Source organism: Asparagus officinalis, chromosome 2 (assembly GCF_001876935.1).
Source record: "Asparagus officinalis chromosome 2, Aspof.V1, whole genome shotgun sequence".
NCBI classification, from domain to species: domain Eukaryota; kingdom Viridiplantae; phylum Streptophyta; class Magnoliopsida; order Asparagales; family Asparagaceae; genus Asparagus; species Asparagus officinalis.
Genome location: NC_033795.1, coordinates 7,840,416 through 7,853,599, shown reverse-complemented (window position 1 = coordinate 7,853,599; position 13,184 = coordinate 7,840,416). Strand labels below are relative to the sequence as shown.

At 32.7% G+C, this 13,184-nt stretch overlaps 2 protein-coding genes across 2 annotated transcripts in view; both read right to left on the bottom strand.

Annotated features, from left to right (window-relative positions):
• LOC109830117 (uncharacterized protein At3g27210-like) overlaps positions 1-1,807 on the bottom strand; it is a 4,151-nt gene extending 2,344 nt beyond the window's left edge. The window contains exon 1 of the mRNA XM_020397274.1: positions 1,476-1,807. Coding sequence (XP_020252863.1) covers positions 1,476-1,629 — 154 coding nt within the window. The 5' untranslated portion in view covers positions 1,630-1,807. The remainder of the gene's footprint in view (positions 1-1,475) is intronic.
• Positions 4,393-10,855, bottom strand: LOC109830116 (E3 ubiquitin-protein ligase RNF4-like). Its single transcript, XM_020397273.1, has 4 exons — positions 10,479-10,855; positions 9,314-9,395; positions 5,563-5,693; positions 4,393-4,902 (listed from the first exon to the last, which is right to left on the bottom strand). Exons 1-4 carry the CDS (start codon positions 10,635-10,637, stop codon positions 4,663-4,665), a joined length of 612 nt encoding a protein of 203 aa, XP_020252862.1. The 5' UTR covers positions 10,638-10,855; the 3' UTR covers positions 4,393-4,662.

Here is a 13,184-nt window from a genome sequence, read left to right as displayed (position 1 = left end):
CCCCCCCCCCCCCCCCACCAACCAAAAAAAAAAACATGTTTTTTTACCAGAAAACTCCCCATATAGCATTAATCACAATTTTCACACGGGTGAGCAAGATTACGCAGGGTGACGTTTTTGCCGATGAAAATTGTGCTTTTCGCTCTTAGAGGGGTTTTCTGATTAAATCTTAAAGCTCAGGGTGGTTTTCTGAATACCCCCTTAAAACCTCCAACTCAAGGGGGTGTTTTCTGATATTTTGAAAGTTATGGGAGCTTACCTGATAGTCATCCAAATTTAGTTGTTTTTTTATATTTAGCAATTATAAATACCCATTTTTTAGAAGAAAAAAAACATGTTTTTTATCCTAAATTTACATTAAATGTAGACATTATGCAAGTTTCAACCACTTTACTATATCAGCCCTTGTAACACAACCACAAACTCATTGAAACTTTAACGGAACAATTTTTCACTTTAGCCCTATTTAAATTTTTTATTATTAAAATCGATCCTTTTTTCTTTTATTTATCAAAACCGACCCGATTTCTTGATTAGCGGCTTAATCACATTCCTAATTAGTCGGGGTTGCCAACCCCGACTATTTAGGATATTAATTTTTAGGGTTTAAGGCTTCTAATTAGGGTTTAAGACCCTCCTAAATAGTCGGGGGTGGGAACCCCGACTAATTAGGAATGTGATTAAGCCGCTAATCAAGAAATCGGGTCGGTTTTGATAAATAAAAGAAAAAAGGGTCGATTTTAATAATAAAAAAAATTTAAATAGGGCTAAAGTGAAAAATTGTTCTTTTTTAAAAACAACTGGACTGCCCAACTACAAGACGTGTTACGCAAATTTTTCATAGGGTTTTTAGAACAATTTTTCACTTTAGCCCTTTTAAATTTTTTATTATTAAAATCGACCCTTTTTTCTTTTATTTATCAAAACCGACCCGATTTCTTGATTAGCGGCTTAATCACATTCCTAATTAGTCGGGGTTGCCAACCCCGACTATTTAGGATATTAATTTTTAGGGTTTAAGGCTTCTAATTAGGGTTTAAGACCCTCCTAAATAGTCGGGGTTGGCAACCCCGACTAATTAGGAATGTGATTAAGCCGCTAATCAAGAAATCGGGTCGGTTTTGGTAAATAAAAGAAAAAAGGGTCGATTTTAATAATAAAAAATTTGAAAAGGGCTAAAGTGAAAAATTGTTCAACCTATCAACCCATTGAAATTCGGCCTTCTAACGCAATCACAAAATATAAAAGTTGTTTTATACAAAACAGAACTTTTTCATGTTAAATGTGCATTAAAGTTAAACACAATGCAAATTTCTCTAAATTTCAAATACCAATCACTTACTTAAATCAGCCATTGTAACAAAATAACAAACTAAAACCACAAGAAAGCATCATAAAATGTCCTTTCCTCATAAACTAAATCAAGAAGCCACAATTAAAAACTTCACAGTAACTTACAAAAAAAAATCACGTACCAAATCCTGAGTGCTCAAATCCAGAGTCCACAACTGATTTGCTATTAAACCCAAATTCCCCAATTGGGTTCTCCCCATTCAACTTCTTCTTCTTGGCACGCGAAGAAAGGAGAAACCTTTTGGCCTTTGAGCCCAAACCCAAGTGAAATCTCATGCTACAGAGGCTAGAAAGCTCTCTGTTCTCTGTCCAAATTTTGCAGGAAAAGAAACAGAGAGAAAGAGAGAGGAGATCAGTTGCAGTTATAGAGAGGCCTTTTTCATGGCGGAATGTGGAGAGGTTGAGAATTTAGAGACGTGGCGGGGTTCAATGATAAATGGGTGGAGACGACTAGTCTTTTGAGAGAGTTTTCGTACGATACAGGGTGCCTTTATTGCTGAGGATTGGTGGGCTCCTTTTGTAAGAAATAACTCAAATAAGAACGTTTTTTCGCATATTTGCACATGCATTATTTGCACATGTATATCTCTTGGGTGGTGCTACGAGTATCTAAAAACATAGCACCCTACATGGGATAGGTGAGGTATCGGCTCTCTATCCTATGATGCACTGTTCATCATGGGATAGGGAGCCGATATCTTAAATATCCCATGTAGAGTCCCATGTTTTTGGGTCCTAAGGCATTTTTCATATCTCTTAGTTGAAAAACTTGCAATTTTAATTTTCTTTCCCAATAATGGTAGTACTTCCAAATTTGAATTTTGAAAGCCATATTTTCCTTAAAAAATATTGAATTTCCTCCCAGATTTAGTTAAAATATTATATATTGTTTTCTATAGAGCTTTTGTTACGAGATTGGTTATAAAAAATTTTTTAGTCAAAATAGATTAGTTGTTCTTATATCAGTCCTTTGACGAGAGAAGACGATACTCCGTTCTAATATTTTTCATCATTGTAAAATTCCAAGATCATAAAAATGGTAATTCAATTTGAATTCAAAAAAATTTGTTGGTACTTGTGGAGAGAATATATAAAATAGAAAATTTCAATATATACAATTTGGTAAAGTTAATATATATAACAAAGTTTTCAACATCCCAAATATTAGCAATAATCTTATTTGCATTCGACTATATAAAAAATTTTTAACAGGACAAAATGTGCCATCCAAATTCATATATTATGGTCTAATTCATGCTCTTAATTGGCTTGGATCAAGTCAAACTTCTCCAATTTCTGCTTTTACTTTAATTGGGTAAACTATATTTTTTTTCCTCCTAAGAACCTCAACTTTGTGTTTCCAACTATGAGTCTATGAGCAGACATATGCTCGTGTGTGCGTATGAGGTGACTGCTCATTTCACTAATTGAGCTACCAAGAAATAGCATGTCATGAGGCTCACATTGCTGGTTACATCAAAAGGTGTGGACTTCATCATTTTATCTATTAATAGCTTATTAAACAAAATAAGTTGTCGTCTCATACCCATCATTCCATAAAACTTAAAACTGCAAAATGTCAAATTTTGAGAATGTACATGTAAACCCATTATTCCTCTCTTCTGTCCACATGCAAGTTCCATGTGAGCCAAAAGCTGGAGCAACAACATAGCAAACAGAATTAGCATTGCTCATCATTAGCGTTGCTCACTCTTTTAAGCTGTAACCCTCACATGTTTCATACTTCTCCAAAGTTATATAACCTGCTCCCTTTTTCTCTCCTGACCACGTACATGATATTTCTAGATATAATGGCTTTGTAAGTATAAAGTACTTACTATTATTAGTAACAGATGCTTCTCCACGATACGACGTGCTATTAATTTTTGTTAAATATCACAACCCCTGAACTTTGTGAGGTTCTATTTGTTGTGAGTTCATGCATTTGGATGTTTGCATGTAGGAGTACGTGTTGGTTTTCTCTGCGTTCATCTGCAAGCCAACAGTTTGATGTTTATGAGTTCTTTATAAAGAAAAAAAAGAAAATTTGTATAGAATGTATCTTGAAGTATGATAGGAGATAAATGGAATGTTGTTTCATTTTCTTTTTTTCTTCTTTTTTTTTAAAATACTTCCATCCTCACTGTGGTTGGTTATCACTATAACGTGTCATTTGGCAAAAAAAAAAAAAAAAAAAAAAAAAAAAAAACTGTGTTTGATACGATTGAATGGAAAGTGGAGATGTGCATTCAATTACGCTTGTTTTCGCAATACCAAGTGAGGCATAAGCTCGAGTGAGTAGAAATATATTCATGACACTATTGGATCATTACCAGATGCAAACTGAAATTTACTCTAGCTAGGCATTTCGATCTACTCATTCTTCAGAAATTTCCAGACAATACCCTTGATTACAACACATATAAGCAAAGTACATTCGTATATGTCAATGTCAAGGAGTAATTTGTTTCACTAGGACAAACAAAATAGAAGTTCATTCATCCGTTTGTTGTATAAGGGATTTCGTGCTGCCTCGAGTAGAAAAAAAGATCTGAACGCTCAGAGATGACTGACTATACTTGTGTGTGTATGATATCCATTCTCTAACCCATGTGAATATGGTCCCCAATTTGAATAAACGGATAAGAATGAACAATCTCACTAACAAGCACAAAAACTTATGCTCGGTACCAAATTCCTTTTGCAGCTTGCAGTGTGTAGAACATGTGCAACCCTAGAGCAGATCAAACTAGATCAGGTTGGTAAAACACCATATACAAACATATCCGTATCGCGTGCAGAGGATATCCGAAACAAAAGCTAGAACCATGCACAACACTAAGAACAAACTCTACCACTCGTCGTCTAATCTGAACCAAATCAAAACCAACTTCTCGTCATCAACGGATGCAGGCATGTGCTTAACCATACATTCGGGAACATATCCACAACCATGTTCACCCTGAAAAATCTTGTATCTCAGCATCTCTCTCCATCATATAACTTGGATGTAAGTATGGGGTGACAACCTCATACAAATAAATTAAAGACGATACTGGGTTTATTACTATAAATATAAGAGAAAAGATTACTAATGATTTCTGCTATTCATTTCAAACAACAAACAGATACTGAGCTTCAACTGCATATTGAATGAAATGGCCTAAAAAGAAGGAAAAGAGAAAACGCTATGAATACAGAACACGAAAGGTCAACACTGACAAAATACATGAAAGACAAGAAACCTTTAGCTTCCAACTGCAGCAAAACTGCAGCAAAACCCTCAGAAGAACCTAAGCCGGAATCAACCTAGTCGTTGGTGGCGCTAGGAAGGAACACTTTGTGAAAGCTGTTTTTCTTTGCCAGTTTGGTCCTGCAGGTGGGGCATAGCCTCTTCACTTCGATCGCAGACTTGATGCAACCTTCACAAAAGATATGGCCACAAGATGTTGAGCATGGTGAAACTATCGGGCCCATGCAAATAGGGCAACCGAAAGTTGGCTCCTTCGGTACCACCTTTTCCGGCACTGGCGTGCTCACTTTTTTGCTCTGCCGTTCATCAAATACCAAGTGCAATAATAAATTTTAATTACCAAAAGTGACAAGGCGATCCTCTGTGTTGCATATAGTTAACTAGCAGAATTCAAGTGATAACACTAGCAGAGCCCATGAGCCCATTGATCAAACATCCACAATACAGGCTTTGATTTAAGTAGGAAAAAGAACTAGTAAAAATAACACAAAAAAAAAAGATATAGCTAGAATGAAACTAAGTAAACGAAGATAAATATATAATTGTCACAAATAAAATTATTAATTGTTGAGAAGTAGAGGAACAAGGAAGGCTAAATGAGAGCACTTGATACAATGCAGATTGCTACAAATATAATCAGAAGTTATCTAATCATCAGTCATCACAAGCGATATTGCAAAAAAATCAGGAAGCAATTAACATCGGAGCTTTGCTACAGGGACCCAAAATATGGGACCAATAGGGGGGACAAGTGAGGTGTCCCCCTCCTATTGGATAATGAGTTGGCCATCATTAATGATGACCAACTCATTATCCAATAGGAGGGGGACACCTCACTTGTCCCTCATATTGGTCCCATATTTTGGGTCCTTGAGGAATTTTTCTTTACATCGATCTGTCAAATATGACGAGCGAAGGAAAGACAAGGTAACAAAGACGAGTGTCGTGTATACTACCTTGGAACTTGGACCATCTTCAGATATTGGATAATTTTCGCAATTAATAATGGTTCTGTTTGGTGGAATCCTTTGACGCTTGTTTCGATGATTGACGGTGGCCACAGTTACAGGACCATTTACACGTATCCCTTCAAAAATAAGCCACAATTAGGTGTCTCATAAACCGAACACGACCTTTGCATTCTAGAAGCTAAATATTCATATAAATAATGGTAACTAATGGAGGAGATACACTAACACTTCTGTTAGCAGTGTATTAGAATAGGAAAATGGGTGTAGATCAGTGGATGCGCAAAATTGCAGAAGCCATTTTATCCGCCAAAAGACAGGATATAATTTGCAATTCAGTAAACTGCAGTAAGGAAATTATTAAGGTGATTCTCTGATCCTGTTAAAGTGCAGAAATACTTACAAAACCAGCGCCCATACTTCTTACTTGTTTCTACAAGTACGTCCCAACACCATCAGCCCTCCCCGCCAAAAAAACAAAAACCAAATCAAAACAAAACAAAACAAAAAAAAAAAAACCCAAAAAAACAAAACCAAAAGAAACCCACACATCAATAAAAAGAAAAGAAAATAAAAATAAAACAAACAAACCCATCAGTACTAGGCCAGTCCAAACGGGCCGGGCAAAACTGGGGCCTGGACCGGGCCTGAGCGGGCGGGGCCGATTTTTTATTTTTTTCATTTTTTTTTTCAAGAATACATAGCAAAAAATTAAACAAAATTTTGATAAAAACAATCATATTATTAATCACTTGTAATTATATAATTTACAAGTACAAAAAATCATAGAAATTAAAATGATAAAAATAACTTCTTTATTAATAATCAGTTAATCATATGAAAAACCATAATTTAACAATTAACTAAAAATCTCTACATATGAAAAAACCATAATTTAACAATTACCTAAAAATGTCTACATATGAAAATGACCGGGCCGGCCCGATCATTTTTCTTTTTTTTCTTTTTTTTTGGTAAAAAATTGCTAAAAATTAGATTAATCTTATTATATTTATATAAGTATGTATTAGTATATACTTACAAATTATTATATAACTATATATTGTATATACATATATTATATGTAAATATATTGTATATACTTATAAGTTATAACTTAGAGAGACAGAGAGAATCACATAAGTATATATTACTTATTTATAAATATGTATTATATAGTTATATATATATTTGTTACAAACTTACATTATGCTTATTTAAGTACAGTTATACAATTTACTTATATGATATAATTTTATATATACTAGATGTAATATACTTATATATTATTATACTTATGCACTTATATAATATAGTAACTGTAATTCTATAATATACACATATACGTATACTTATAACTACATTATATATATGTATATTGTTATATCTTAGTATCTATATCATGCTAAGAGTATATATATAACTATATATTATATATACATATATTATATGTAAATATATTGTACATACTTATAAATTATAACATGAGAGAGAGAGAGAAAACCACATAAATATATAACTTATTTATAAATACATATTATATAATTTTATATATACTAGATGTAATATACTTATATATTATTATACTTATGCACTTATATAATATACTTATATAACTGTAATTCTATAATATACACATATAAGTATACTTATAACTACATTATATATATGTATATTGTTATATCTTAGTATCTATATCATGCTAAGAGTATATATATATAGCTATATATTATATATACATATATTATATGTAAATATATTGTACATACTTATAAATTATAACATGAGAGAGAGAGAGAACCACATAAATATATAACTTATTTATAAATACATATTATATAGTTATACATGTATTTGTTACATACTTACATTATGCTTATTTAAGTACAGTTATACAGTTTACTTATATGATATACTTTAGTTTTATATATACTAAATGCAATATACTTATATATAATTATACTTATGCGCTTATATATACTTATATAACTATAATTCTATAATATACACATATAAGTATACTTCTAGCTATATTATATATATTTATATTATTATATCTTAGTATCTATACCATGCTAAGAGAGAGAGAGAGAGAGAGTATACAGCTATATATTATATATACATATATTATATGTAAATGTATTGTATATACATAATATACTTATAAGTTATAACTTGAGAGAGAGAGAGAGAGAGAGAGAGAGAGAATCACATAAATATATATTATAGATGTATTTATTACATACTTACATTATGCTTATTTAAGTACAGTTATACAGTTTACTTATATGATATACTTTTATATATACTAGATACAATATACTTATATATAATTATACGTATGCACTTACATATACTTATATAATTATAATTCTATAATATACACATATAAATATACTTATAACACACACATATATACACATTAATGACCATATTATAATATAATTATATATAAAAATATCTAATATATATATATATATATATATATATATATATATATATATAATTATATATATATATATATATATATATATATATACTAAACAGGGCTGGACAAGACAGCCGGGCAGGGCTCCGGTTAGCCCAGTTTTGGGCCGGGCACTGCGGCGCCCGAATGCGACAGCCCTGTCATAACCCACAACAGAGTGGGTACTTTCAGATAGGACAATAAGATGGTGCAGAGAGAATGACAGTGCTCAAGATAGGACTTGGATCCAAAATCCTATCCGTGCAAACTTGATGTGTGCCATTCAAGTTACAAAATACCACTGTGCATAAACATCTAGACAACAAAATAACCTAATGAAGATTTCTCCCTACTAAAGTAAGGCTCCAAAGTGAACATTGCACATATCATGTTGCATGCAATTATGAGATCCACAACTTTATAAAGAACTTAACATCTATATTGTTAGCAATTTTTTTAAAGGAATCTATTTCTTTCTATACGTACCTTTTTCACTTTCCTCCTCCCTCCTTTTTTTTAAAATTACTGAAATAAATTTCTAATCTAGTAAGAAACCAAACCTATCACGAAGCACGCACATATAAAAAAAGAATCAAAGTAAATAAATACTACCTCCAAATAAATAATAGCAGCAACAGCTATTTATGTCACCTAGCATATATGTCTATCATGATGTCATCATAATATAAGCCTTTCCTGTCCGGTGAGCTATGGCACAAAACATCGATGAAGTACACAATTCATCCAGTTGTTATCTAATTGCTTTCTTCAGAAATTTTATTAAAAATTTAGTAATCTCTAGTTATGCCACCATCCCCAATTCAACCCACTAAAAACAAAAGGAAAACATGAAACCTTTGCCTACAAATTGAAGAAAATACTAAATTTGTGTATGTAATGGTGGTAGAGAACAAAACAACTCATATCTTTAGATTCTTTATTTGACCAAAGGAAAGACAGTTGTCCATCAGGAGATGAAACTAGAAAGACAAGGTAAAGACAGAGATGAAACCCATGAATTGAAGAGAGTACTCAAAGTAAATATAAGCGAACAAGTTCCTGGATGTGTGCAACCAACATTGTAGGAATTTTTTACACTCGTTCCACCATTTATAACAAGGTCCTCCACTCACCCCAACACACTAAGGCCAACTACAATCCTCATGGTTGTATTAATAGTAAGCATATTAGATTGAAAAAGCACTCAAACATTAATGATACATTCTAAGTTTAATACAATATAGAAACTAAAAGTCAGAGATGTAATAGAACCTCGAGTCCCTGAATGACTTTCTCTCTCATCATCTACAACTACAATCACAGGACGATTTCTCCTCCTAGATTGATTCCTCGCCTGTGGAAGTAATAAGAAAAGCAGAAAAAAAAGGATACAGATATAAGGCAACCAATCAGTAAGCGCTTCATGAGATAAAAATACAGACTCAGGTATATTCTTATGTACATGTACGTAACATGCCCCATAATTCACTCTCAATTTCTAAATGAGAAAGTTCAGGATGGAAGAAATCAGTGATTTTCCATGACGATTGTGAGATATGCAGAAGTGAGTGGAAAGTTCTTCACAATGAATAGAAAATTCATCTTAGTTATTCAAGTGAGAAATCAAAGATATCTCATGGTGAGAGAAATCAGTTATTTAACAGGATTAGTATTTTAATGGTTGGAAACTTGGCCATGTTCCACAAAAATATGAAAAATGACATCATGACTTGAAAGCTTAAGATGACATGATTACTTTCAATAGTAACACATTTACTGGCTCGTGTCATGTTCAGGCAACAATTCCAACAAAATCAACAGAAATAAACATTCTAGCAATCACATCATTTTCAATCCAATGCACATGTTTGGAATTCATTCTCAACAAGTTACTAATAATGCATGTTATATATGCGTTTGCTTATTAATCATGAAACCAATGGGAAAGTTAATTAAGTATTATCTACAGATCTAATCCAAGGAACTCAACTTCAGAGAAATAAATTGAGACAGCATTTGTCCTGTGCATTACGATTTGGCGTAATTGTGTGCCAGTACCACATAAAAAAAAAGGAGTTGAAGTTTTTGTTTTTGCTTTTTCATTAAGAGCAGTAGTGCACATGTACATCTACAAATAAGAATCACACTTTTTTCTAACAATCCCATCTTTTTTATAAAAGTTTTGGCGTAATTCATATGAATCCGCGGGAAATAAAAATTTCTATGATTTAAGGGACCAACTTATAAATATGAAAGTTTTAAGGCTAAAACCCCAAAATAAAACCTTAAAAAGGAACTGCCTTTCGAGAAAACCTTAATCCCAAATTTTTAGGGTCGGCAAACAATCATCATATCCTTTCAAGAACTCATCAGAACCCTAAATTAAGTATGAAAACCATAAAAATGAATAAAACCAATAAAGATAAACAAACTAAACCTGAGGAATTCTTCTCGGAGAGGACCACATCTGAACCTCATCATCGCTGGCTTCAAGATGAGGGCGCGAACTCTGAGCCGCAGTTCTGGGGACAGCCTCTGCAGGAGAAACCCTGGAGCTCCTCCTCGTGCATCGCTTTGAAGACGAATTGGTGCTCATAACCTCTGCAAATTCGATCAAAGATGGAGTCGTTTAATTGGGGGTAATTTCCTAATTGATGAAAGAGAGTGAAGGATCGGAGAGAGTATCTGAGATTTTGATGAGATCGGAGTTCGAGAGTTCAAATACTTTCGAGATTAGAAATGGACTCGAAAGGAGAGGGAAATGGGGGGAAATTTTGGGGGTAACATATCTTCTTACGGTTTTTTTAATTAATTTTTTTGATACCGGCAGAGTTTAAATGAGATGATGGGTAGCCACGTGTAGTAGCCGGTCGGGTGCGATACAATATCTGTATTGAACAAATTTTCACCGTAGACCTAAATGAAGTTTTAATTACCAAAATCGACCTTTTTTTTTAATTATCAAAATCGACCCGTTTTATGCCACGTAGGCTTAATCCCGTTTCCTAATTAGTCGGGTTGCCAACCCCGACTGTTTAGAGCATTACAAATTGGGTTTTAAGGTTTCTAATTAGGGTTTAATAACTCCTAAATAGTCAGGGTTGGCAACCCCGACTAATTAGGAAACATGATTAAGCCTACATGGCATAAAACGGGTCGATTTTGGTAATTAAATAAAAAAACGGTCGATTTTGGTAATTAAAAGTTCATTTGGGTCTACAGTGAAAATTTGTTCATCTGTATTTACTTACGCTAATTACATACTGGGGACGTTGGCGAGCGGATACTAAGGGCCTGTTTGTTTCATTTCCGCTAGAAGCATGTTTGTTTCGCAAAAAATTACAGAAAGTGGGGGGAAAGAAAATGAATTTTGATATTTTTCTCTATTTTTTGATGTTTGGTTCGTCAAAATTCAGAAAGAAAGTGAGGAAGAAAATGAGTTGTCACCATATTATTGGATGAGATGAGTAATTTTTGATGTTTCCTTCTACTTTCTTTATTTTTTGTTCTTTCTTGTGTTTGGTTCATTCTTAAAACTAAGAAAATAAATGAGAGAAAATGAGCTGTCATTATATTATTGGATGATGTGACTCATACTTAGGAAAATTAATTTCCTTGATTTTTTGGAGGAAAGTGATGAAAGAAAATTTTAATAAGATTTGATGAGTTGTCACCATATTATTGGATGATGTGAGTAATTTTTAAAGACGGTAGAAAATGAAGGAAAGTTGGGTGAGGTGAGTTAGATGAGTTGATTGATGTGACTCATTTTTTGTGTTTAGTTTATTTTTAAAAGTAAGAAATGAGATGTGATGGGATGAGTTGTCACAATATTATTGGGAGAAAGTGAAGGAAAGTGGGTTAGGGGCTGTTTGGTTGTTTTTTTTTTGGGTGAAAACCTACCAAAATGTCAGATTTTGGCAGGTTTTCACCCCCTTTCCATCTCAAAATAAAACAAACAAACAGCCCCTTAAAGAAAGTGGGGGAAAGTGAAAAAGTGAAGGAAAGTGGGTTTTGGATTCTAAAATGGAAAGTGCAAAAAAATAGAAAGTTCTTTTTTCAAAAAGGTGCTTTCTATTTTGCGAAATCTTATATGGATAATAGAAAAAAAAAAGATAAAGTTAACAAATGATATGATGCTTTTTTTTATTCTTTTTTATTATTATCGTGAAAAATAATAGTATAAAGTTGACAAATAAAAGTAAAACAATACGTGAAAAATCTAAAAATATATTTTCTCTCTCTCTCTCCTCTCTCTTCACTTTATGTCCACTTTCTTTAATTCTTTTAGAAAGTGAAAGGGGCTTGGGAGCTGTTTGGTTGGCTGAGAAACTAAGAAAAGAAAATCAAAATACCCAACACACTCATGTGAATGTGTTTGATTTTTTTTTCTTGTGTTTAGTTGAGAGAAGAAAAAAAGAGATGTTGTGCATATAGGACCCATCTACTAGTAAGATAATAGTGTCATGGGTCCCAAATTTAAGGAAACACATTTCCTTCCAAAAAGTTATGAAATGAGTTTGAAAACATGAAAATGGATCACACAACCTATTTCCCATGACAAATCTCCCAAACTTTGGTTTCTAGGAAATGAACCAAACAACCCCTTAGATACTAATATGTTAGCATTCACTTTCCAAATGCCAAACAAGAAAAACATATAAATGCAAGAGTTGTTTATTTGAATTAGAGTACTTAACATTTTTATCATTAAAGTTAATCTTAAATACACTAATTGAATATCAAAATAATTTCAGTATGAGACATAGAAATTTAATACACATGGGACACAGATATATCATCAATTGCGAAAAGGAACAATGATAAAGGAGGCCGAACATCACTTAAATATCTTACAGTTTCACTTAGCGTGCACTTGTACATATTCATCGCTTGTTTTTGGCTCAAATCCCATCTGATTCTAAATGTCATGCAACAATATTTGAATAAATTTTCGACATATTTGCGTAATAAATAAAATTTTACACGCTAATTTTAAACAATTTAGGGTATATAAATGCTATGGAAAAACAAGTGAAAATATATTGCGCGAAGTGAGTAGGTTTTTAAGTGAGATTTAGCCATACAAGAGAGAGAGATCTACTCGATGACGAAATTGAACACAGACATCACAGATCCACGG